Genomic DNA, 24,756 nt, shown 5'->3' with positions numbered 1-24,756 from the left:
GTACGGATCTATATTTGTATGATACATTCCTCTGTTGATTAAATATAATTTACAATACAATTGTTATTGTCTATGTTTTTGAAAATAAATTTTGAATGTAAATGTATTAAGTATACCTACAGTAGAACATCTATTATGTGGACTTCGGGTCCCAAAAACATTTTCCAGTTAATATAAGCTGGTGACCATGAATAAGGGTTATAATAACATATATGTTGCGCCTCATTTGTTTTACGAGAAAGTGTTCCCAAATAAGGATGTCTCATGAAATATATTTAATATTTACTATTTTAATTGTTTTGACACAAATTAATTTCTTCGTTGGAGATTAATAAAATTATTCCGATTCTGAGGTGTCTACCTGAATAGGGTTGTCCGTATCCTACTACTGTATTTAGTATTGTATATCTGCATAAACAATTTTTGAAAAATTCTAAATAAGCTACTGAACTAAAAATATCTAATAAATTACACTTTGAATTTACTCTAAATCAAATTATAATTCAACATCCATAAACATTTTTTACATTTCGTTTTGCATTATTCATATTCTCAACAAAAATATAATAATGGCACTTACACTTCTCTAAAATTACATTTAAAATACCATATATCAGTTCTGTTTATTGCCATTTTCTCATCGAAAAGAACCGGACAAAAGGTCTGTGCACATCCTATTTCTGTCATATCTGCCCAAGTTAACTAAAGTATTGTAAATATTTATAATTATTATTGCATTACCAAAAAAATATTAATGAAAAAATAGATATTCTAATAAGTAGTAGATCAGTATTCCGAAGATATAGACAATTTCGAAATAGTTTGCAGTTGCCATGCATACCTCCAAACAATGGTCTAACTTAGTTCATTTGATCAGATATAACTTTGCATTTAGTAGTAGCGTTTTAAAATGTTTCTATGTGAAATTTTAAATAAAGAAAGTATAATTTGCCTTGTATCATACTGTACTGTATTTAAAGGTTGAAATAGTTTTCAATGTAATCACTGTAGTATGAAAACTAGTATTTGTAGGTGATTAATGCATATTTTCTTTTAAAAGCTATTTTATATTAATAAAATTGCAACCTTTAATTTTAATGTATAAATTACTAAAAATAATGTATTTAATATAGTTTACTGTATCTCGTTAAAATAGCATAACATTATTATACCAATCTACATTGTGGGCGATACAATTATATTGATTTTATATTTTGAAGGGGTTCTATTTGCGACGACCTCTGAGTTAGGCTACGTCAGTGTGCGCACGCGCTTTCTCGCTTATATTGTTGAATTCTAGGTTCAAGCGGTGACATTAGACATACTCATTTATAGCCCTAGTTATCGCAAACCGAATAGTCCTTTCAATTAAAAATATTTCCATTTACTTACCAATTTGTAGACGTAACAATAATCAGCAGCAACTGCATTGCAAGCTCTTGACGAATAATTATAATAGTTTCCCAAATCATACCAGCTATAAACCGATGTAGGTATCCTAAATGACGTCATATGTGTAACACCTTCAAAGTGAATAACCCTTTTTAATAAGAGGTCTACATCAGCGGTACTGCTGGGATAATCACAACTGTCTGTTGAATTCTGAGCTGCACTTTCAAGATAATTACTCCATGCCTTTGAACAAAAAATAATCACAAGAAAGAAATCTATCACACACGCTTATGCATAGGCCTACAGTGTAACATCTATTACGAGAACAAAAGCGTCCCCTTAGGCATAATCTGCATATCGCACAATAGGGACGGGGTGTAGTGTTAATATTACCGCTCGATTAAACGAAAAGTGTTTCCTTAATAAAAGTGTCTCTTGAATTTCTAAACAGCCTATTGAGGTTGAATAACACAGCTATATAAATCTATTATTTCACTATTTAGACGAATATGTATATTGTGTTTTGATAATAAACTCACCAAAATATTCATATTAGATCCTTCTGGAACAACCGCCCTTCTTCCATCATTAAATTCTTCCAATACCAACCCTATCTCAAAGTCAGACAGCCGGTCTAGGTTAGGAACTGGCGTTGACGAATCAGCCGTATCATTCGTTACTAGGCCTAGGCTTTCAAAGTCCGTTCCGTTTTCATCATGGAAACCAAGCCCAATATCTTCAAAATTTACGGCAAAAGTTTGAAGAATTATACTCGAAAAAACCATAAAAACGAAGCATATTTGTAACATCATTACTTTAATGTCATTCCCTTCAATCAAACACTGCGCTTTGTTTTGCCTAAATTTCTAAATTTGTAATGAATGAAGAAGCCACAACTAAAAAAAACTCCTTGCCGTCACCACACCTGAACAATAATTTGCATAATATATTCATTAAGAGCTCTGTAAGTTATTTTCAAATATTCAGTCTGACTATTTTTACTTAATAAGTTTTTTAGCTTCTCAGTTACTTTTACCTCAGGTGTATGTGTTTTCTTAAAACTTACAATCTGGAATATTTTCAATAATGTTTTAATTTATGTAATGTTTAGAACATTTGATTGGTCAACAGTGCTATTTTATTTTTCCTGTGACATGACGCTTTCCACTATTTTATGCACAATTTTCACTGCAATATGCAGAATATAAAATTACAAAATCAAATGGGCCTATAGTTTAAAAAAACCCCAATTGGGTAACAGATTTTAGTGAACCCACATTAAATACAGAAGGTCTAAAACTGATATAAATTACAACATTAAAAAACGATATCTATGGTATATCTACCGTATCTGTAACCATTTTTAAACAGCTGAAACATAAATGTAAACAATATTAATTCTCTTCATTTATTTACTTACGAACTTTATCCTTATACTAACAGTAGTTTCCTCACCCAGAATAACATATAGATGGCGCTGTGACATAAGGGTTAGGCAGAATACTATGTACTGAAGAGGTTATGTTGTTGCTGCGAAATTACGTTAACCAAATTCACTGTATTTCATTCTACCGATCGGAAATTACGTTTAAACATGAATTCCTATGATATATTATATTTTCTGATTTTATTTACTTTGTATACTCATCAATGTGAATTTTCAATACTTTTTGAAGATTTTGAACTTGGTTTGTTGGAGGAATACGACTCGAACCCGGTAGGCCTACCTAGTACCACCACCACTGTAAAACCATTAACGTTCGAGCCAACAACGTATACAAATCTTGATTCCGTATCTGAATCAGAGAGAGTGTTAATTGTGGATGAACACAATGAAGGTAGAAGTCTTGTTACTCCCGAGGCAATAAATATGAATATTGTGGTATGTAGACGTAACATATATTGAGTCCTAGATTGAATACATTTAACTACTTTAAAAACTAACAGAGAATTTACTTTTTGTATTGTACGTAAACAGTTGTGCGGCGTTTATATTAATTTGAATTAGGTACAGTACATATTTTCCATAGTATAAGGGTAAACCATGATTCCATGTAAGTAAAGGCGGCCATTAGTTTCTTTTGTGGGCCCAAATTATTATCAGTCTAGCTAAGTTATTGGTTACACACCCCTATTGTACTCAAGTCCAACATAAATCCACTAAACATACACTGACACACACCCACATCATATACACACCCAACATATACCAACACGTCATACAGACAACCATCGTACACCCACCCGTCATACAACCACCCACGTCATACACCTACCCACGTCATACACCCACCTATGTCATACACCCTACAACAATAACCAGTTGCTTTCATGCTTTTCTTGTTCTTAAATTAGCAATGGGATGACGAACTAGAAAATTCAGCAACAAATTCGACAGAAACATGCAAATACCCCAGCCCATCAAAGTATAACCACTTTGAAGGCATCACACACATGACGTCATTCAGGATACACTATTCTGTTAGCAGCTGGTTTGCTTTGGGTAAATTGTACGACTACTATACACGAGACTGTGTATATCCACAAGACTACTGCTACGCATACAAGTTGGTAGGTTTAGGTTAGGGAATCATGCCAAAATTATCATACTGGAGTTGCTGCAGTAATAAATTTTAACTGCAGTACATTTAAACGTTTGCCTCAATGTATACATTATGAGTCAGTCACTGCAGATAGTAAATAATACAATGAATTATTGTTATTTTCAGTATTGTTAGTATTTATATTCTTAGCTTGTATGGGCCGAGATGACAAGAATGGGATGTGGCCAAACATACTGCTCACAACTGGTCGATGATAAAGCTAACATCAACAGAACTAACATATGGTATTTCAAATGCAACTTCGCAGAAGTGTAAGTCGATATAAAAATAATAGAGAAAATAATAATTACCCTTTAAATCACCAGTTACGCAACCCCTCCAGGCTGATATGAGCAAATTTAATCTATTTAGTGAGGAAGAACGTGTCTTATGATATTTTGAAGAGTTAGAACTAATTCTTGAATTAATTTTATGGAAGATTGTGTATACGGTGTAATGTATCGTACGTACCAGAATCATTGTCTCTTCTTATTATCGTTTCTATTGCAACATAAACTGTACACATACAGTACTGTGTATGCAGTTTATTTATTATTTAATTTTACAACAATGACGTAAGTACAGTCTGTAAACGACAGGCTAGTTAATCACTAAATAAGAATAATAATACCTTAATTTTCCGTTTTCTTACGATTCACATTAAAATGTAAACAATATCGATCTTTGAAGTCCTTCCTATTCCTACTGAGATTAGCGCTGCCAAGATGGATCCAGGATTTTTAAATTTAAACGTGGGAAAGATGAGGAATTATCCACCTTGAGTAATATTATAGTATATGCAGGCATATGCATATATTGTGTATAACACTTATACATCTTAGAGACTATGACAGATAAACTGTTTGTTTTGCGTTAGAGGAATGTACCAAACCGGGATAGATCCTTACCAAACTGGTGCACAGTGTACAGGTTGTTCGTCCGGTTCGGGATGGTGTAGAAATGGGTTATGTGGTGAGTTAATAATATGATATAACATGCATAGTATGCACTTTGTGTACATGTTTATTTTTAATTGATTGTACATATTTATGCTAAGCATCTGATTTTTTGACAATTTCATTTCTTTAAGTATGTTTATCAAACCACCATTTTGCGATGTATTATAAAGAACTGACCTTATTAAGCCTAAATATCTTGATGTATATAATTTAACCACTCAAACATGTATATTATAGATACCTCGTGTACAAGCTCAAATAGCAGTTGCACATGTGAATGGGACCCGAATTGCAACTCACATGGTATTCTTGATCAGGAGAGTTGTCGATGTGTATGCAACACTAGTTGGAGTGACGACAACTGTGAGACACAAATGACAACAGATGCTGTAACAGTCCAAAACACAGCATTAACAACACAGTCTACCACAGACGAGTCAACAATATGGACAACACCGTCTAAAACAGGTGAGTCGACAATATTGACAACACAGTCAACAACAGCAAAATCATCAATATTGACAACACAGTCAACCACAGATGAATCAACAATATTAACAACAGAGTCTACAACGGATGAGTCGACAATATTGACAACACAGTCTACAACAGACGGATCAACAATATTGACAACACAGCGAACAACAGGTGAGTCGACAATATTGAAACCACTGTCTACAACAGACGAGTCGACAATATGGGCAACACAGTCTACAACAGACGAACCAACGATATTGACAACACGGCCTACAACAGACGAATCAACAATATTGACAACACAGTATACAACAGACGAACCAACAATATTAACAACAGAGTCTACAACGGATGAGTCGACAATATTGCCAACACAGTCTACAACGGACGGATCAACAATATTGACAACACAGTATACAACAGACGAATCAACAATATTAACAACAGAGTCTACAACGGATGAGTCGACAATATTGCCAACACGGCCTACAACAGACGAATCAACAATATTGACAACACAGTATACAACAGACGAATCAACAATATTAACAACAGAGTCTACAACGGATGAGTCGACAATATTGCCAACACAGTCTACAACAGACGGATCAACAATATTGACAACACAGCGAACAACAGATGAGTCGACAATATTGACAACACAGTCTACAACAGACGAGTCGACAATATGGACAACACAGCCAACAACACAGGAATGGACAATATTGACAACACAGTCTACAACAGACGGATCAACAATACTGACAACACATTCTACAAAAGATGAGTCAACAATATTAACAACACAGCCAACAACAGATGAATCAACAATATTGACAACAAAGTATACAACAGAGGAATCAACAATATTAACAACAGAGTCTACAACGGATGAGTCGACAATATTGACAACATAGTCTACAACGGATGAGTCGACAATATTGACAACATAGTCTACAACAGACGGATCAACAATATTGACAACACAGCGAACAACGGATGGGTCGACAATATTGACAACACAGTCTACAACAGATGAGTCGACAATACTGACAACAGAGTCTACAACAGACGAATCAACAATATTGACAACACAGTCTACCACAGATGAGTCGACAACAACAATGACCAAAACTTTACTTGACGAAGCAACATTGGTGACAACATGCACTACCGATTACACAACAGTCAGACGCATTAGTATTAGCAAAGATGATGATCCCTGCAGATGACAATATAGGTAGCCTTTTATTACAATACATTATATGTTTAAAATTGTTGTCACTATTATTTCTGAACTATAGCTTATCATAGATAATTGGAATGAAATACACGAAGACAAATTTTAACAGACCAATTTTTTCGTGTTGTTGGGGTTTAAGACCATTTTGCATGGATACTTGCGCTCAGAACATTTAACTAAAACACTTCTTGTTCTATTCTTTTTAGTTGGTGATTCCTGTAACGGTTTGGTTGTAGAAACATCATGTACTTGCTACTGTTTTTCAGGCTACAAGGGAGAGTTTTGTAATGGTACGTTCTTACGAAATTGATCTGGATTTACTAAATGTCTTGTCTTCTGTTTTATTTATAATGTTGGTATTCTAATTCATTTAGACCCAGGGCCTGAGACTAGAGACCTAACTATTTGTTCATAATCAATGCTGATAGAGTTTCATAGTTTGTTAAATTAAATTTTAAACTGTATTTGTCTCTCTTAATACTATTTCAGCAACTTGTAATGTAGACGAACCGAATTGCTGGACACAGTATGTACGTCCCGGAATAAAGTACGATTGGGATATATGTCCGAAATATGAGCCGCCTGTTGGTAAGTTTGCCCTGTTTATCAGTAAATATACATATTTCATAATTGTGCCCATGTGTGGACATAAATGTATTCTCTGCATAACATGCGCAGACCAACAAGACAATAAGCGATGGTGATATGTCGTCGTAAATCAAAAACTCTTTAATATGATGCATGTATTTTGATTTAAAATGTAGGATTTAATAGAGCTGGCATGACCAAGAAATATTCTAAACAATGTCTTCTTTTAAAAATTAGAATGCAATGATAGAATTGTTTGTGAAAATGATGGTTACCTTGAGAAACAAAGCGGCTTTGAATCTGTATCAAATATGTGCAGATGTTACTGTCCGTTCCCGTGGAGTGGAAATACGTGTCAAGGTAGGCTTATTTGTGAATTTTCTACCAAAACTATCGATGAAGCTGATTTTAGCTTACATCTTAGTTGTGATTAAAACAAAAATAATTATGTAAAATGGAATAGCCATTATCTCTATACTTAAAAACAGTGAATGTTATTTCTGAGAAAGTTTTATCTTTTTTGGCATTAATCCATATACAAATTTAATTCAAAGAATGTAATCTGGATTGCGTCAATGGCACTCTGAACATTGGGAACTGTTCATGTTCTTGCGACAACGGTTATTATGGACCCGACTGTTCGAGTAAGTATGGACTAGGTATGAGGACTTCGTTGATATATACATACTATATTATATATCATTGTTTGCACGCGTCGGTCTATTGGTTGGTAAAATATTGGGCTATGTATTTTTTTATAAAAGTATAATATTACGCATTTCAAAAATTACAAAATTGTAATGAAAATGAATAATACCGATTTAAAACAACACAACTTCCAAAAATTAACATAATATTATACTGTTCAACGCTATTATTTGTTATCATCCCGTTATGATGTAGGCCTACATCAGTTTAATGAAAGGCGATTGTTATACTTTCTTTTAGCGCCGTGCAAACAAACCTCGTTATTTTGCACACGCCACACCGAAAAAAGATGTCATCATAAAGTTATTAGAAGGCATTGCCCAATCATGTGTGGCATTTGTAGTGAGTACAATTTATTCAAATCATCTTTTCTGTCTTTGCGGTGACGCTCCAATGTATTTTCCAGTCATTTTGACTGAATGGATTGGTAAATGATATTCACTAGACCGTACTACTTCCTACCATAATGCTAGTCAGTCAAAATTCTCCCCTAAAGCTCTGTCTACATATGGTCTACACTATCATATCACTACCATATTTGGGCACATCATGTTTATTTTCTAATCCGCATGTTTTTATTTCTTACAGTACCCGTGACGTACACAACACATCCGGAGTTATTACCGTAAACTTCACCTAAAAGTGTTTTTGTCATCGATATCGACGCATTATTTACACACCGATCAGTTTTACTATGAAATAGCTAACTTAGTAAAGCAGATGTCAATTTGGACATTGAGACAAAATTATACATTATGTTTTATAATTAGTTTTTATTTTAATTATGACGACCGATGTGAATAAAAGAACACACACACACCAAAAATGCAATACATAGGCCTACTGTACAATAATTGTCTTAAATAAAATATAACTTTAGTTTTCATAAATATAAATTTCATGAACACCCCAGACGGTGGGTGAATAAGAATTAAAAGTGAAATGTATATGTTTTAAATATTGTTCGCGACAGAAAATATTTATTATATTTCGAATAAGATTACAAATCATTATGGTAAAATGAGATATTTGTATTAATAAACGGTGGTTATAAACCGCCCCTTGTATCCAAGTAAGGATCTGGGTAATATATAATATTTTATAATTTATCGTGTTTGAGTCTCATTTGAGGCTTAGGGAGTGGAGTTGAAAGGGTTGTGTGTTATAACCCTGGAGAGATAAGTAGGGGGAGCACGTTAACCACCAAGCTACAGCTCCACTACAACGTCCTTGATTTGTTTGTCTGTTATGCATGTTTTTCACGCATATTGACAGCAAAGACAAAATTCCCTAGGCAAGAAGCGCGTACACACACAACGTAATATAGAGGCCACTGGCTTAGGAACCCTAAGTGGTCCTCCGATGCCTTTTCGACATAATTCAATGCCCGGGCATTGCTCGAGGCCCCATAAGCTCCTGGGCCCCTGGGTTTAGCCAGTGAGCGCTCTACAAAGCCGTTATGCCACTGAGTATGCGGCAACTATGAAGATGAGACTAGCAAACAAAATTGGAGATACTGTAGGCATAAATACTGGTAATGGGCAAGATATTGTTGGGAAATGAAGCAACCTCTCAAAAAGATTTGTTTTCTATGTTTGAAAACGGACTACAGTCCAGCTTCAAATGATACTCACAAATCAACACACTACAGAACAAAATAGTCGGTAAGTCTTGCATTTAACATACTTTACTTTAAGGCATTGTACAACATGTGGCATTTTATATTATTGCTTATAATCTCAGTCTAGTAAATACTCCTAATACCGTTCTTCTTTACAACTTTTTTTCTCCATTTTTTGTTTTTCTTATTTTTACAAAATATAACAATGTTTGCGGAATAACAATTTAAAGTATAAATAAACACTTTTTTATAAAAATATTTTAAATATATACTATTGTAGGCCTATACACGTACGTTTAATATATATTTATATTATGTCAACATTGTTTATTCTTCTCTCATAAGGTATGCTTCTCTCATAAGGTATGCTTCTCTCATAAGGTATGCTTCTCTCATAAGGTATACTCCATCTTGCCTAGTAGTTGACATTGCATCAGGTGGTTATTTGAAAACGTTGCAATAGTTGAAGCTCTCATTCTTCTGTCTTCACTTGGTTGACTGTGTAATTGCTTAGCTTAGAACAATCATATAGGCCTACTTCATTTGTATTACGGTCGGGCTCGGTTTCTGTATTCCACCCTTATTTTAGATAAGTTTTTAGATGTCCATTAAACCGGAACCATCTGTAATTGTAATTTCAGGTGCTGTTGTCAGTTTAGATTCTGATGTAGTGATTTACGGTACAAGAACTAAAAATAAATATAAATATTTTAATAATAATATTATTAAAATAGAACAACTATTCATGGGACACCCCTATTGGCGTATTACTTTGTTTGGATGTCTCGAAGGTTCTATTTGATATGAAACTAATTTCTTTGAGCCATCATTTTAGACAAATTATAATTCCACTTCGTGTCACTATAGATTTCCACAATCAAGGTGTACGAAACATACCCCCCCCCCCCCCCGCGTCAGTCATTTTTTTACTACCCTACAGACTTTTGAAGTTGAATAAACACAATTTAACAGCATACCACAGTCACCGCACATGACAGGACAGAGTCTACGGATTAAGTCATTACTGCATTTTCTGTGTGTGTGTCGTGTACACAATAGAGATGTCTGTCTACAACGTGCTGAAATAAAAATAGTAACAATACATGCAATGCTTTAGTGCAACACCCGAGATATTTCAATCCCATTAAAATTCATTAAAGATGGATGAGGATGCAATATGTTATCAGTAAATTCTCAACAACCAACTGTGTACGAACTAGAAGGTTTAAAAACACTGCAAAACTATAACTACCGTATCACTGTAACAATAAACAGATTAGCCTAATAATGATGGTAAATATGCATTGAAATCCTAGCAAACGTTTTCTTTAATATTGGAGGCGTTCGATTGGCAGTTATGCGAGTATCTTGTATGGCTGTTTGTTGGTTTACTTACTGGAGCATTCAGGTCCATTATAACCATCATTACATGAGCAAGTACAGTTTTCAAAATCCATAGTACCATGGTCACACGTTAGATTGCAGTCTGCAATAAGAGAAAATGGTATAGGTAAAACATTAAAAGATTCACGTGATCAAATGCGCAAGTTTTTGGTATATCTGCGTTTAACATTTTAATAGTGTCGCATATGACATTGCTGGTATGATCAATTAATTACATGCGAGGCACTTCATCTAGATAGAGAAGAGGGAATTCGCTTGAGGATATGAGAACTAAAGTTACGCTGAATGTACGACAGTTGTGGTTGGTCAAATTGGACACCGAATTGGAACGCAACTTAAAGTCATACCTTCACAAGACGAACCGCTCCATGGGAATGGACAATAACAACGGCACATACCAGACACCTCTTCAAACCCACTTTCCTTCTCAAGATAACCACCATTTTCACAATTAAATTCTTGATCACAACCTTAAATCAATATTTCAAAAGAGCTTACTTAGATACTTGCCGTTCTCATTGAAAACACCAGGCCGTCATTGACTGAACATTTGCATTGTGTACCAAACCAGCGAATGAACATTTGCATTGTGTACCAAACCAGCGAATGATTATAGATAGAAAAAGTATATATTTATTTAAATTTATTTCTTACCTATCGAAACACGGAATACAGGGCAAACGTTTTTATCATAGTAAATGACAGGACTGGGTTCATAATCCTTCCAGCATTCTGTGTCGTCAACATCACACATAACTAAATACAGTGTAAAGTCAGTTAAAGCCATTAAAACCAGTAGACCGATAGGATATTTATACCAAGACTTAAATACATAATAAGGCACACTTTATTTTGCAATTTATCCCTCTCGCCATCCAAAAATACCTAATATTCCTTACACTTTGAATTCAATTAAATTATCATAGGCCTATACATCTACCTAAACCAGAAGCAAATAGATGACTTTTCGTCTTCAGGGTGCATAGAGCGTCCGCCATGAATGCATTCGTTGAATGTTTATCTCGAATGTGCAAGTTGATTGGTCGAAAGTGAAATGCAAGAACCACATATATTTATCCTGTGTGTCACTAAACATATTACTCGCTTACTTTGCAGTTTCGGGTTTCAGACATAAATTACGTAATTAAAGATTAATACATACTATTGCAAAGTTCTCCTGTGTAGCCAGAGAAACAATGACAGGTGCATTTATCTTCGTCCAGAAGGCCGTTCATACTACAATATGTTCCAAACGAACAAACTTAAAACAAAACAATTTTATAAATGAAAACAAGATCATTGTGTGTTGTAAAATTTATGTTGTAAATAAGAATACGTACAATATAACATATAGGAAAAGTCATGATTTCTTGATTGAATTAGTGCATAGTACTATAGGGCTACTCGGATCACTATAGGTATTTTTATGAAAGATTCGGAAAATTACTCAGAGCTCAGTGAACGTTCGATTCGTATGAATAGATTTGCATTACGGAATACACGCCACACAGTACTATACATAATACCACAGGCGCACGCCGAACGTAATGTATGCTCTCACACGCTAAATAATCAACCTTACTTCAAAATATAACTGAACCCAACCCCCTAAATGTTGCCTTATTGAGTATCAAAGTGCATACACGGGAGTGTAGCATTACGTTGTGTGTTGTGGTATTTTGTATGTAGTTCACTACTTCCAGACGAGAAGAAAATGGCATTAGTGTTCATTACAAAAAACATATATTTACTTTCTCACTCCTGAGGACGATCAAAGCATATTGATCGAAACGTCGAGAAATTTAACAGTCCTTTCAGAACTAATACACGTGGTGTACCGCAAACTTTATCAACATATATTTACTTGCTATACAAATGCACGTATAGTTCTACTTACCGTCGAGTACACAACTGTGTTGATCATAAAACAAAATGTAACTTGCATAACAGCTACATTCGTGTTCACTTGGTCCTATATCTGTACACACATGCTCGCATTCAACATTAGCACATGCTGCTTTTTTTACTGAATAATATATTAATGCAAATATTACGTAACATATTTAGGACACATAATATGCAGTGTACCAGTTATCTTTAAACGTTTTAATTATTCGATTAAGTAAGCCTTTTCTATGGTAGATTGGATTTCATTATTTTCATAATAATTTTTTATAATATAAAATAATGATTATAATAACTATTGGCACTTACCACACACAATATAATAAGTGTAGCGTTCATCAGGCTTATAACCAGGCCAGCAAGAACACACTATACGATTCGAAAAACCTGAAACTCTACAAACCTGATCACAACCGCCATTGTTTGTAGCGCATGGGTTATTTAATATACGAATTTCTGTGGGAAAAATAGCATAATAAATAGATTTAATCGTACTATTTTTAGCATGTACAGTACCTTAAAATGTTAAGCATAAGTTTTAAGGCCAATTTACACAGGCGAACGGTAAACCGCAATAAACATTAGCATTTATGATATTCTTGATTACCATTTACACGGAGCGGACGGGCGGTTTCCTCTCAGGATAGATACAGATTCTAATCCAAGCTTAAGAATCTTTACGTACCAAAATTATGTATTGCTATTTACCAATGTTTGTACGACTGTACGTCGCCACTGAAGAGTCATTGGATTGATTCATCGTGGTTGAGGTTTCATCATCTAGGTTGGTTACGAGTTCTGTTGTTGTTTCTATAAAAACGACAAGCGGTACTAACATTGATTGTCTGTAAAGTTGTTTCGTTTAAATTGCGAAATTTAGGCGACATTGATTGACAACCCAACAATGATACAATTAAAATGGCAATAGTATAATCATTTTAAATATCATAATCAAGCAATAATCATTCGGCCAAACAGCTGGCTTTTCGAAAAGCGTTAAAACAACCTATTGGAGAAAGATTGTATTCAGGGGAAAGCGCAGATGCTGTTTATTGTTCCTATACATTCGAGACTCAAGTTGATTGAAGTATGTTGCAACTCATTTATACATAACATAACGCTCTTTCTACACTTCTACACACATCAAACTTTACTTGACAAAAAAAAATGTGATGTGCCCATAGAAATGCATGATGATGCCATATCACTACTATATTTAGGTGTATCACTACCATATTTGAGCACATCACACTTTTTATCAAACTCATTTTATAGTGTAGACATTTCTTAACATACGTGGCTCGTTGTCACAGTTGTGTCCACTCCAACCATCTTCGCATATACAGCGACAAGTGTCTTGGTCAAGTGCACCGTGTGAATTGCACGCTGAGACCCATTCACACGTGCAACTATCATTCGTGCTTGTGCAGGACTCGTCTATAAAAAGAGATAACCATAAGATTTAGTGGATAACTTACTATACTGCATGCAAGCCTATGACTCATATAGACAAGTTCTTCAATATTATTTAGTATACGAATTATTTTCATCCACAATTTGTCCAATTAGTTTTAATTGTTTAGTTAAGTGTGTCACATTTTCTTGGGGGAGGATTTGATTTTCGGTATGAGCGGTGGTCATAAAGAACAATTTTCTTCCGATATGGCCAGGACGAAAAGAGGTATCTTACAAGAAATCATCCATACGACACAACAATGCACATACATAAACGCTACGGTAGGACTATATACGGTACTTGACATGTTGAACTCACCACATAGTCCTTGGTCACACCATCCAGATCCAGAAGCACATGCCGTACACGGAGCTCCCGCTAAGTAGGCATCAACGTCCGTGTGATAAGTTCCTCTGTAATCAACAACAAAGTTCTACTGTAGGCATACATACATAATAGAAACAAAGGGAACCATTCAGAATAACACGCAAGAAACATACATAACTTAGGACGACAAAATACACAACTATTTTAATTGTGCAGAATACTTACACGTTTTCGTAATTACATTTAAAATACCAAACATCAGTTCTTGTCATATTGGATTTCACATCATAAAGATCCGGACAGTACGTCTGGGCACACCCAATCTTGGTCATTTCAGCCCACGAAAGCTAGAGAAAACGTGCTAAGGAATGTTTAAATCATAGTATAATACAATTGCACCATAGGCATATGGATTCTGTAAGGGACATAACAAAATAAACATTTCTTACCAGCTTAAAAACAAAGCAATGATTTGAAGAAACATCTGCAGAACATGTTCTTCTAGCGTAATCATAATATTTACCCAAATAAAACCAACTACCAATTGACGACGGTAAACTGAATGACGCCAAATGAGTTATTCCTTCGAAGTTAACAACGTATTGATTTACGTCAAACTCCCTGGATGAACTGCTAGGATATCTGCAACTGGCTGTAGAATGATGTGCTGCTTTGAATAGTTCGTCATCCCACATCTAACATTTTTTTCAAGAAAAATTAGTCCAATTGTATGGGTTTCGTGGTGAGGAAGCAGTGTAACCGCGATACAAGTGAATCATAACTACAACGAATTCTAATAGAATATGGACTAGTGTATAGGCCTATATAAAATTTAGAGTAGGAATAGATTCGTCTGGCAATAAATTTATTGATACTGCGTCTCACTCTACCTTAGTGAACTCTATTACGCCCGTTCAATATCCAATAGCGAACGACTAATGATTATTATATAAATATATACATATTTAATACGGTACTTTTCTAAACTTTTTACGCTGCTGCTCTAGCCCGCTACGTCCCATTAGGACTACTCAATCAGAAGCTAAAGCAAGCAGCAGTTATAGTATCTAAGGACGACAGTTTTGCGAAAATGGAAACCCCACTATAATTTATAGATTCCAGCTGCTAGACCCAAAAAACTTCTGGGAAAAGAGTCTGTTAGGACATGTCATGCTAAATTACAAATCCCAAAGCATTTCTGGGTATTTATCTCATTTGACTATAATACTGACTTTTGACTGTAATTCACTGTCAGATATTCATTTAATTATTATCAAAACAGTCCATTAAAGTTTGTGTTTGTAATACGATACTTCACACTTGAAATATCTAGGGTGATGAAGTGACCCCCAGACTTGACCTTAGCAATAAAATTAACTAAAGTGACAGAAATTGAGTATTCACTTCTGTAACAAAAAAATAATATTTATTCATATATAAAAAGAGAAAAGAAACCAAAAAACCATTGTCTGACAGACAATTTAAGTATTTGTTGCTTTAAATTACATTTTTTCAGGTAAAATAACTATTATGTGACAATAAAATGACACATTCAAAAACAAATTTGAAATAAAAAATATTTTTCAATAAGCGAGCAGCGTTTTTTTGTAAGAAATATTTCTTGTTTAACCTTTTCTTTCAACATACCACAAGGTTCATGTTCGATGACACAGGTGATACATTTCTTCTTCCATTGTTTTGCTCTTCTAAGATCGCAGTTTTCGTAGATTCGGATAGAGGTTCATAATTCGGAGAGGAAGACGGAGTCTTACCGGCGAAAAAGGGACTTCTTGTAATAGTTGAATTACCAATCTTAATATCGTTAAAAACAGCTAATGTAAATATACACGAAGACAACAAAAGTAATACATTTAAATACATTTTGTTTTCTTTTTCCAATCACTAGACCTATACAATGTGCCCTTATTGCTTCCAGGCGACTATCCGACGTCAAAATGAATGAGGCTTGCAGAACGGAATGTTGAAACGGCAGGCAACAGTTGCACATGTTACAATTTGCATAGTATCAAAAGTTATCGAATGAGCGCCACATCTTTTTCTATGATGCGGACGAGCTGCTTGTTTAAATAAATTAACTACATTCCATACGCAACAATTTAATTGACAACACAAAGATTAGGTGACTTGAGTGTTTTTCTATCGTTCTTTAGGCATGCTATTCGACCGATTTTGTTTTATTTGGTAACGGAATGGTTCCGCGAATTTACTTCCGAGTACAGCCTTACTATATAATAGCTTTACTTGAACCGTATTCATATTAAAAATAATATTTCACAATATCAAGAATAAAGAACAACTTATAATTAGCAAATAAAAGTTGTTTTATTTCAACTAATATTTTTCATATAATATTGCAATATCATAGTATAGAAAATACATCAAAAATGTAACTAAATCATTGTAGCGATCCGCTAGTTTATATTATTATTAGATAAACAATTATAATATTATACTTATGTACAATTCGTTTAATAACTTAAAACTAAAAATCAGATACTGGGAGATGTTTCATAGATGATAGAACTCCGGGATGTTCGTGACAGTTTTAACACTATACATTTCCCATGATTAATTATCCGGCCACCGGACTCAGTTTGAACGTAGCCCAAAGACCAATTTACACAGGCGGACGGTAATGGTAATAATATAGAAGTTATTCCTTATGACCTTTAACACATAACGCGGAGCGGACGGCCGGTTTCCACTAATGATAGGTACAGGTTGTACGTGGGAAAAACTACGCGGTTTCCGCTAACCGTTCGTCTGTGTAAATTGGTCTTTAAACGGAAACAAGTATTATTATTACTGTTGAATCAAAACCACAGAAACATCATTTATAAAAACATACAAGTTTTATATTATAATTAATAATTCATCACCGTAAATTATATACATTGTTTGAATAAGCAAACTTCATTTAATGAAAAGGCAATGATCACAATTATTTATAAAAGATAATTTTCTGTTTTAAAATATCAGGCTAGATACATTATAGTTCTTAAATATAGTGGAAGGGAGGGTAACACTACGACACAACGTAGAAACAAACAAAAAATAGTCTGTACAAGTAAATATAGGTAAAGTTGAAAACATTTCCACGTCGTTTCTGTTTTGTACTTTCTTTAAAAAAAATTTACTATGTTTTTCCACCATACAAAACTTCAAACATGACGGTGGGCTTAGGGCGACACGGAACTCAATCTAACTGGTCGACATGAGCTAAACGGACATTAGCGCAAATATGTCGACGATGAGCACAATTGAGTTGCCTCAGTGTTGCTTCCAATTGTTTTAAAATAGAAAGAATATATATCAACTAACTTAATTGTATCATCGCACCATATTAACATTTAAAAAAACATGTTCAACCTTATTAAACATACCTTTATAAAAGTAATATAAAATTATATAGAAAAACTAAAGGCATCATGCTACTAATAAATCAAGTCAAATGTATCTGTATATTTTTGTTTATGTAAACACTATTTACAACTGCATTTCAAACAAAATTGTTCTATTCGTACTTCAATGTAAAATTATATTTTTATTTATAGATACCAGCTTAGAATCAAAATTCTTAAAAAAAACACACAACTACACAACGTGGTATGACATTGGTAGAAAGTGGCAAGTAATCTACAAATGAGTAAACGAAAAGGTTGTATGTTTTGGTTATAATTATTCGAGGGGAAACCGCTATATAGATCATTTCTATAGCGCCTTTAGATATAAGCGCTTCACAAGAATTGATCATCTTATCTGGTGAATTTCTTTTTACATGTCTCACTGGTGGTGATTTTCGTATTGTTAAAATATCAAATTATTGCAAGGCAATGTTATTATCTGTACAATAACATTTGCCTCTAAACTTTTTTTAAATGATGGTATAATTATGATGTTTACACAATGGCAAGACATTCTATATACATGTTAGCCTCACCAATAAATATAAAACAATATTCTAACAATCACGTTATGTTTCTGGTATTCGCGTTTTTAAGATTTCAGTACATTATATTTTAAAGTTAAATTATCATTTACATAGTCATAGATTCGCAGGTTTAAACACCTCAGAAAAATATACATATATTTTTGTTTTCGTAAAGGTATACCGAATATACAAAATGGTCCGGTAATATAAAAATAATTAAAAGTATAGCGATGCATAGTATATGCAATACTTCACAATATATTAATTTAATCCTTTTAATTGGTGGTTTGGATTTAATATAGAAATAAAGTTGAGGAGAATGGTGGTCGAATTTTACAACATGCGCTATAGCAAGCTGGCCCTCAAATACTATGTTTTTACACTATCAAAACAAAAATTGGCCATATATGATCGCATCACTACCATATTTAGGAACATTCACACTTTTTTTCCAAACTATATTGATAGTGTAGACAGAGCTTAATGGGTGGATCAATTATTGGTGGTCACAAACGGGAACATAATACTAACATTTACGTCTGGTGCCATTGATAATTTAGTGTTATGTTTTTTTTTCTTTTTTTTTCATTGAAAAAGTGTATATCAATGGAATATGTTGAAAGGATGGCCATTGACATTTTTGACAAGTGACATTTTATAATTTGATACTTTTAATTGATTTGATAAATTTTAAAAATAAAAATACGATAACAGCCTAAAAAATTAATTTTGAGTACTGTATTTCCGCATAAATGTATGTTTCAATTTGGTCAAGGTATTCAATTGGACCAGTTTATTTCAGCTATATAATGGTAATTTCAATGATATTTTTACCGCAGTCAATGTTTAAACCAAAAAATTGACTTTACCCTCAAACTATTCATCAAAAATTAATTCACACACTGCCATACGAACCCGTATATACGCAAAACAAAATATTAATAAGCAATTTAAATATTAATAATAAGCAATGCATGAATTTAAATTAATTAATTAATTAATTTAATTTAAATATTAATAATAAGCAATGCATGAATTTAAATTAATTAATTAATTAATTTAATTTAAATATTAATAATAAGCAATGCATGAATTTAAATTAATTAATTAATTAATTTAATTTAAATATTAATAATAAGCAATGCATGAATTTAAATACATTAATTAATTAATTAATTTAATTTAAATATTAATAATAAGCAATGCATGAATTTAAATACATTAATTAATTAATTAATTTAATTTAAATATTAATAATAAGCAATGCATGAATTTAAATACATTAATTAATTAATTAATTTAATTATTAATAATAAGCAATGCATGAATTTAAATTAATTAATTAATTAATTTAATTTAAATATTAATAATAAGCAATGCATGAATTTAAATACATTAATTAATTAATTAATTTAATTTAAATATTAATAATAAGCAATGCATGAATTTAAATACATTAATTAATTAATTAATTTAATTTAAATATTAATAATAAGCAATGCATGAATTTACGACTAATTGATTATTTGTTGGTTAAATTTAGTACCTTGATTTTAAAATGTACATGCGCAGTAAATAATAGAAGCTTAACATTAGGGAACATGATACCGGTAAGCCAGTTTTACTCAATTCCTCAAATAGTTTATAGATTTCGTTTCAATAAAATAGTTTGAAAACCCTATCAAGGGTGGTGTGTACTGTTTTCGAGTCGTTGCGAGGGGACATGGTTAGCCATACTTAATTTCACAAGAATGGTCATTTCTAGATTAGGAAAACTATTCTAGAAATAGGACTTTAATGTACACAGCAACATGGTTAAACATACATGTCACATCTAAAATGTATATATTGAAATGATCTAAAAGTAGATTGGTATGAATTCTAATTACATATTGTTATTAACATTATTATTAGTTATTAATACAGTATTATTCTTATTTCATTTTCATGAAATTAAAAAAAAATATATTATTCTTATTATTGGTCATATTCATTTTCTACTTGTTTTAATATAAACTATTAAAAAAATTCGAACTACCCGACTTATTACTAGGTAATTAATTATAATTTAAGTATAAGTATGACACGCCATTTCTACGAAAAAATATTATGTTTTTGTTTAATTTATGTTTCTGTAGGCCTAATGTATAATGTAAACTTGATTTCGATAAAAAAACAATATATTCAACGTATAGTAGTAATAGAATGTGTTCAGTTTTTTGGACCACCTTGGTATGTCGTCATATTTATGATGAAATAGCAATGAAAGGCTGCCTCTAGGTAAGTATCGTGACAGGTATGCCATAAGACGAATTGAAACTAATAAATGTTTACATTCGAGTAAGCCGTGTGAAATGTTGGATGAATATGGTGGAAGAATATGGTGAAAAATATGGAACCAGCTACCATCAGTTTTTGTATAAACTGCTTCATCAACTACAGACTTCTAAGACGCCGCTCTACTTGCTAATTGCGGCCGTCCGCTGATGGTAGTCGTCCTGTATAAATCAATACCAGTTTCAATGTATCGTTGCTTTCTTCCTTCTTTGATTTCATTGATTTGTTTCTCATTTTGACTCTGATGCTTCACCTGCACCCAACCTCAATATAGCTTTGTTTTTTAGCTGCAATGGGATCATTGCACTAAATACAAAGTAGGCACGTTGGATTCATTTTTTCCACTGTTCAAGCTAATCACAAACTCTGAACAGGACGGAAGATGAAGTGAAACTGTTTTAACATTCTACAAAAACCGTTTGGCTCTATGGGATCACTATTCCACTGTTTCATACTGTTGCAGAAGAATGACAGCAATGACTTTGTAATTTCACACCTGAGTAAAGACTACAATCTTATAGTACGCTATTTGTATTTTCTTCTATTTGGGACTGAGGTTCTTGTCAGCTACTTCAGGTGATGCCTTAGACGGCGACGTCTCAATAGATTTTGGTCGAGATTTTACTAAAATTATAAAAATGGGTTAAAAACAATTGAAACATGTGTGGTATTTGATTACGGAATTTTCCTATGATACTGGAGAAATCTAGATAATAGTACCGAAAATCAGGTGATCAATGGTATGTAAGTAGACACATGGAAAATTTCTATTCCATAATGTCAGCTTCCACAGTTTATCCAGGAAAATAACTCTTCCATGGTTTATCATTCGTTTAAATGACCCATACTTCTTTGTCAATGTTTAGTGTGTTATTTTTTTCGTAAAGGTAGTGAAACACATCTCAGGATTTTGCCTTAGTGGCATCTCCTCCATTTATTTATTAAATAAATTTGTTTTCATTTTTCTCATTTTCTATATTTAAATAGATTTTAAATAGAGTTATTATACATATATATAATGTTATCTATCTATTATCAGTTTTGTAGCTGCACTATATACAATGAAAAATAATACATTGTCAATTACCTTGAGGTTTGGCAGATACTTCTGGTGAACTAACTCCATTTGAAGTTCCATTTGTTTCAGCATTTGATGGTTCGGTTACTGCACGTAAGCTACCACCAGGTTTTTCTAAAAGAAAATGATTTGTTCTATTATAAAAAAAATATGTAAAATAATACAGTGAACAGTGACAAGTAAAATAGTATTACACAGTAAATTGATACAATGTTTAAAGTAGTATAATTGTATTGACATAAATAAATAATGGAGCAAAAATCCTACTTGGCCTTGGCTTTATTGATGGTGGTGGCTTCGAAATTGATGCAGGCCTAGGTTTGGTAATAGGTGGTGGTCCAGGGCGATTAGCAGGCTGGGTAGATTTTGGTCTTGGTGTTGGAGTGGGTTTTACTGGGCTCTTTTGTTTCGTAGGCGATGGAAGTTCATTATATGTAGTATCATAATTGGTTTTTAAGTCAAGAGACTTCCTTGGTCGTGGGCCGGGAGGTGAGACTGGCTTTGGAGACAAAGGTTTAGGCTTAGGTGACAACGGCTTTTCTATTTCAATTTCTGGCAAAGATGTGTTATTAGTTCCATTTACATCTGGTAAAGTTTCTTTGATTTCCTTTTTAGCACCATCAGTGTCATTAACTACTTCCTTAACATCATCCGTCTCCTTGGATACTTCCGTTGTAACTTGTTTAGGACTCTCCTCTTCTACTTGCTCTATATTTTCTTCTATTTTATCATTTTTTATTTCCTTCTCTTTCATCTCTTCTTTTATTTCATCTTTTTTTATTTCATCTACTTTTATTTCCTCTTTTACATCCTCTTCTGTTGTATCGTTATCTTCTATATTTTGCACATGTTTAGTATTGTCTTTATTATCTAATAATTCTTTTGGTGATTCAACATCATGTTCAGATGTATTTACAATGCTCTCTTCCATCAGTGATGGCTTTTCATCATCATTGGATTCAGATAATAAATTTTCTTCCAAATTTACTTTATTTATGGGTGATATTGGTGTTGAATCTATACTATTTTCTTCTTTTCCAATAAAATCACTAGATTTTTTAATCTCATCTTTCACATCCTTATCTTTTACTTCTTTTGTTTCCATATTGTTCTCCTGTACAGATATTACTTCATCCACACTTGTAGACTCTGTTTCATCTGTCGTCTCTACAATTTTATGTTCATCTTTTGTAGAGACTTCTTCAACTTTGTTTACAGAATTGTTCTCTTCTGCATTTGCATCAAAAATGTTGTCACTCTTGTCTTTTGGTTCAACTTGTTCAGGTTCTTTCTCAATCTCCTTACTAACTTCATCTTTTGCTGGTTCTTTATTCTGTTTTTCAGCAACAACAACATCTGTCTTGTCCTTGTCTGCAGGTTTATCAACTACTTCTTCTTCAACCTTGTCTACTTTTGGCTTGTCCTCTTTCTTAACTGCCTTGTCAGTTTCATCTTTTGCATTAAGTATTGATGAACTTGATTTTCTCTGCAAAACACAGATACATCTTAGATATAAAATAGTTTTTATTGGGATATATACCTACTTTTTAATTGTTTTTTGTTATTACTTGGGAGTTACTTGATCGCTACTGTATATATCCAGTTTTTTTGTTTACTTTTTAATCTGTAAACTTATCCGAAGTTATCCGAAAAATGTTCTTGCCTTGCATGGGTTACTTATTTTATGTGCATGGTTTGCTACTTTATAAACATTCAATGTGCAATATTATACAAATAATGAATGTTTATGAGTGCAATGGTACAAATAATGGCACGAGGTGAATGATGAAAGGTTATATCAACGAGGCAAAGCCGAGTTGATATAACCTTTCATCATTCACCAAGTGCCATTATTTGTACCATTACACGAATACAAAACATTCATTATTTGTTTTATATAACATCTAGACGGTTTTTTTTCGTACACAAAAATGTTTCAAAAAGTACTATTTAACGATCGTTGAATAGTGCGTACTATTGCACGCCATGTGACCCACATTCGTCCAATCAAATGACAGGAATTTATATAGGTGTTATATAAAAATTATTATTTTATAACACTCCTTACCTTGCTCAAATGTTTATCGAGATCAGCTTGTCCCAACATCATTCCAAAGCCCATACCTCCAGTAGGTGGTTTCATGGGTTTTTTCTCAACTGCATGAACTGGGGATGGAGTATCTTCTGCAGGGGGTGGGGATGATGGAACTGGGGCTGGAGAAGCAGGAGGCTTTGTTTCAGCAGGAGGTGGAGTTGGTTTTTCTTCAACAGGAGCAGCAACAGGCTGGACATCTTTTGATCCCTTTCTCTTTTTCTTATCATCTTGTTTTGACTTCTTGTCTTTTGGATCTAAAAGTAAATAGACAATATTTTCCAATAAGACTTCAAGGTCACATCAAGGTCATAAAGTTCAGTAGTTCATGATTAATTTTTATACTATTATTGATATAAAACCTCTATTTTTACATCGATCTATGACCCGGTTCACACATACGAAACTGACACATTTTACATCTGTATGTGTATGGAAAACGCAGAATGTAGAGTTTTAGCTAAAGACGCTGACATAATAAAAATCTTTTCGATGATGCTAAGAAGCGTTACAAAGGACGAAACATTTTGCGTGTTCTCTGACATTGCTATTAGCTTTGTATGCAAATACACCATACTCTATCAGTGTGAAGACAGTAAAGTCAATAACATTTT

The 24,756-nt window shown here is 33.2% G+C and overlaps 2 protein-coding genes across 4 annotated transcripts in view; both read right to left on the bottom strand.

The window, feature by feature from the left end:
• Window positions 1-9,675: 9,675 nt before the first annotated feature.
• LOC140057588 (uncharacterized) lies at window positions 9,676-15,015 on the bottom strand. Its single transcript, XM_072103303.1, has 12 exons — window positions 14,909-15,015; window positions 14,675-14,769; window positions 14,197-14,337; window positions 13,609-13,710; window positions 13,210-13,356; window positions 12,893-13,021; window positions 12,158-12,256; window positions 11,650-11,751; window positions 11,343-11,465; window positions 10,988-11,077; window positions 10,569-10,670; window positions 9,676-10,214 (listed from the first exon to the last, which is right to left on the bottom strand). The coding sequence occupies exons 1-12, from the start codon at window positions 15,013-15,015 to the stop codon at window positions 10,189-10,191; spliced, it is 1,263 nt and encodes a 420-aa protein (XP_071959404.1). The 3' UTR covers window positions 9,676-10,188.
• A 5,045-nt stretch (window positions 15,016-20,060) lies between these two features.
• LOC140057122 (capping protein, Arp2/3 and myosin-I linker protein 3-like) overlaps window positions 20,061-24,756 on the bottom strand; it is a 35,947-nt gene continuing 31,251 nt past the window's right edge. For all 3 annotated transcript variants that reach the window (XM_072102663.1, XM_072102664.1, XM_072102665.1), the window contains 4 exons: window positions 24,119-24,399; window positions 22,318-23,536; window positions 22,060-22,164; window positions 20,061-21,596 (listed from right to left, as the gene is read on the bottom strand). In XM_072102663.1, coding sequence (XP_071958764.1) covers window positions 21,514-21,596; window positions 22,060-22,164; window positions 22,318-23,536; window positions 24,119-24,399 — 1,688 coding nt within the window. In that variant the 3' untranslated portion in view covers window positions 20,061-21,513. The remainder of the gene's footprint in view (window positions 21,597-22,059; window positions 22,165-22,317; window positions 23,537-24,118; window positions 24,400-24,756) is intronic.

This window comes from Antedon mediterranea, chromosome 8 (genome assembly GCF_964355755.1).
Source record: "Antedon mediterranea chromosome 8, ecAntMedi1.1, whole genome shotgun sequence".
Taxonomy (NCBI): domain Eukaryota; kingdom Metazoa; phylum Echinodermata; class Crinoidea; order Comatulida; family Antedonidae; genus Antedon; species Antedon mediterranea.
This window is presented reverse-complemented; position numbering and strand designations above follow the sequence as displayed.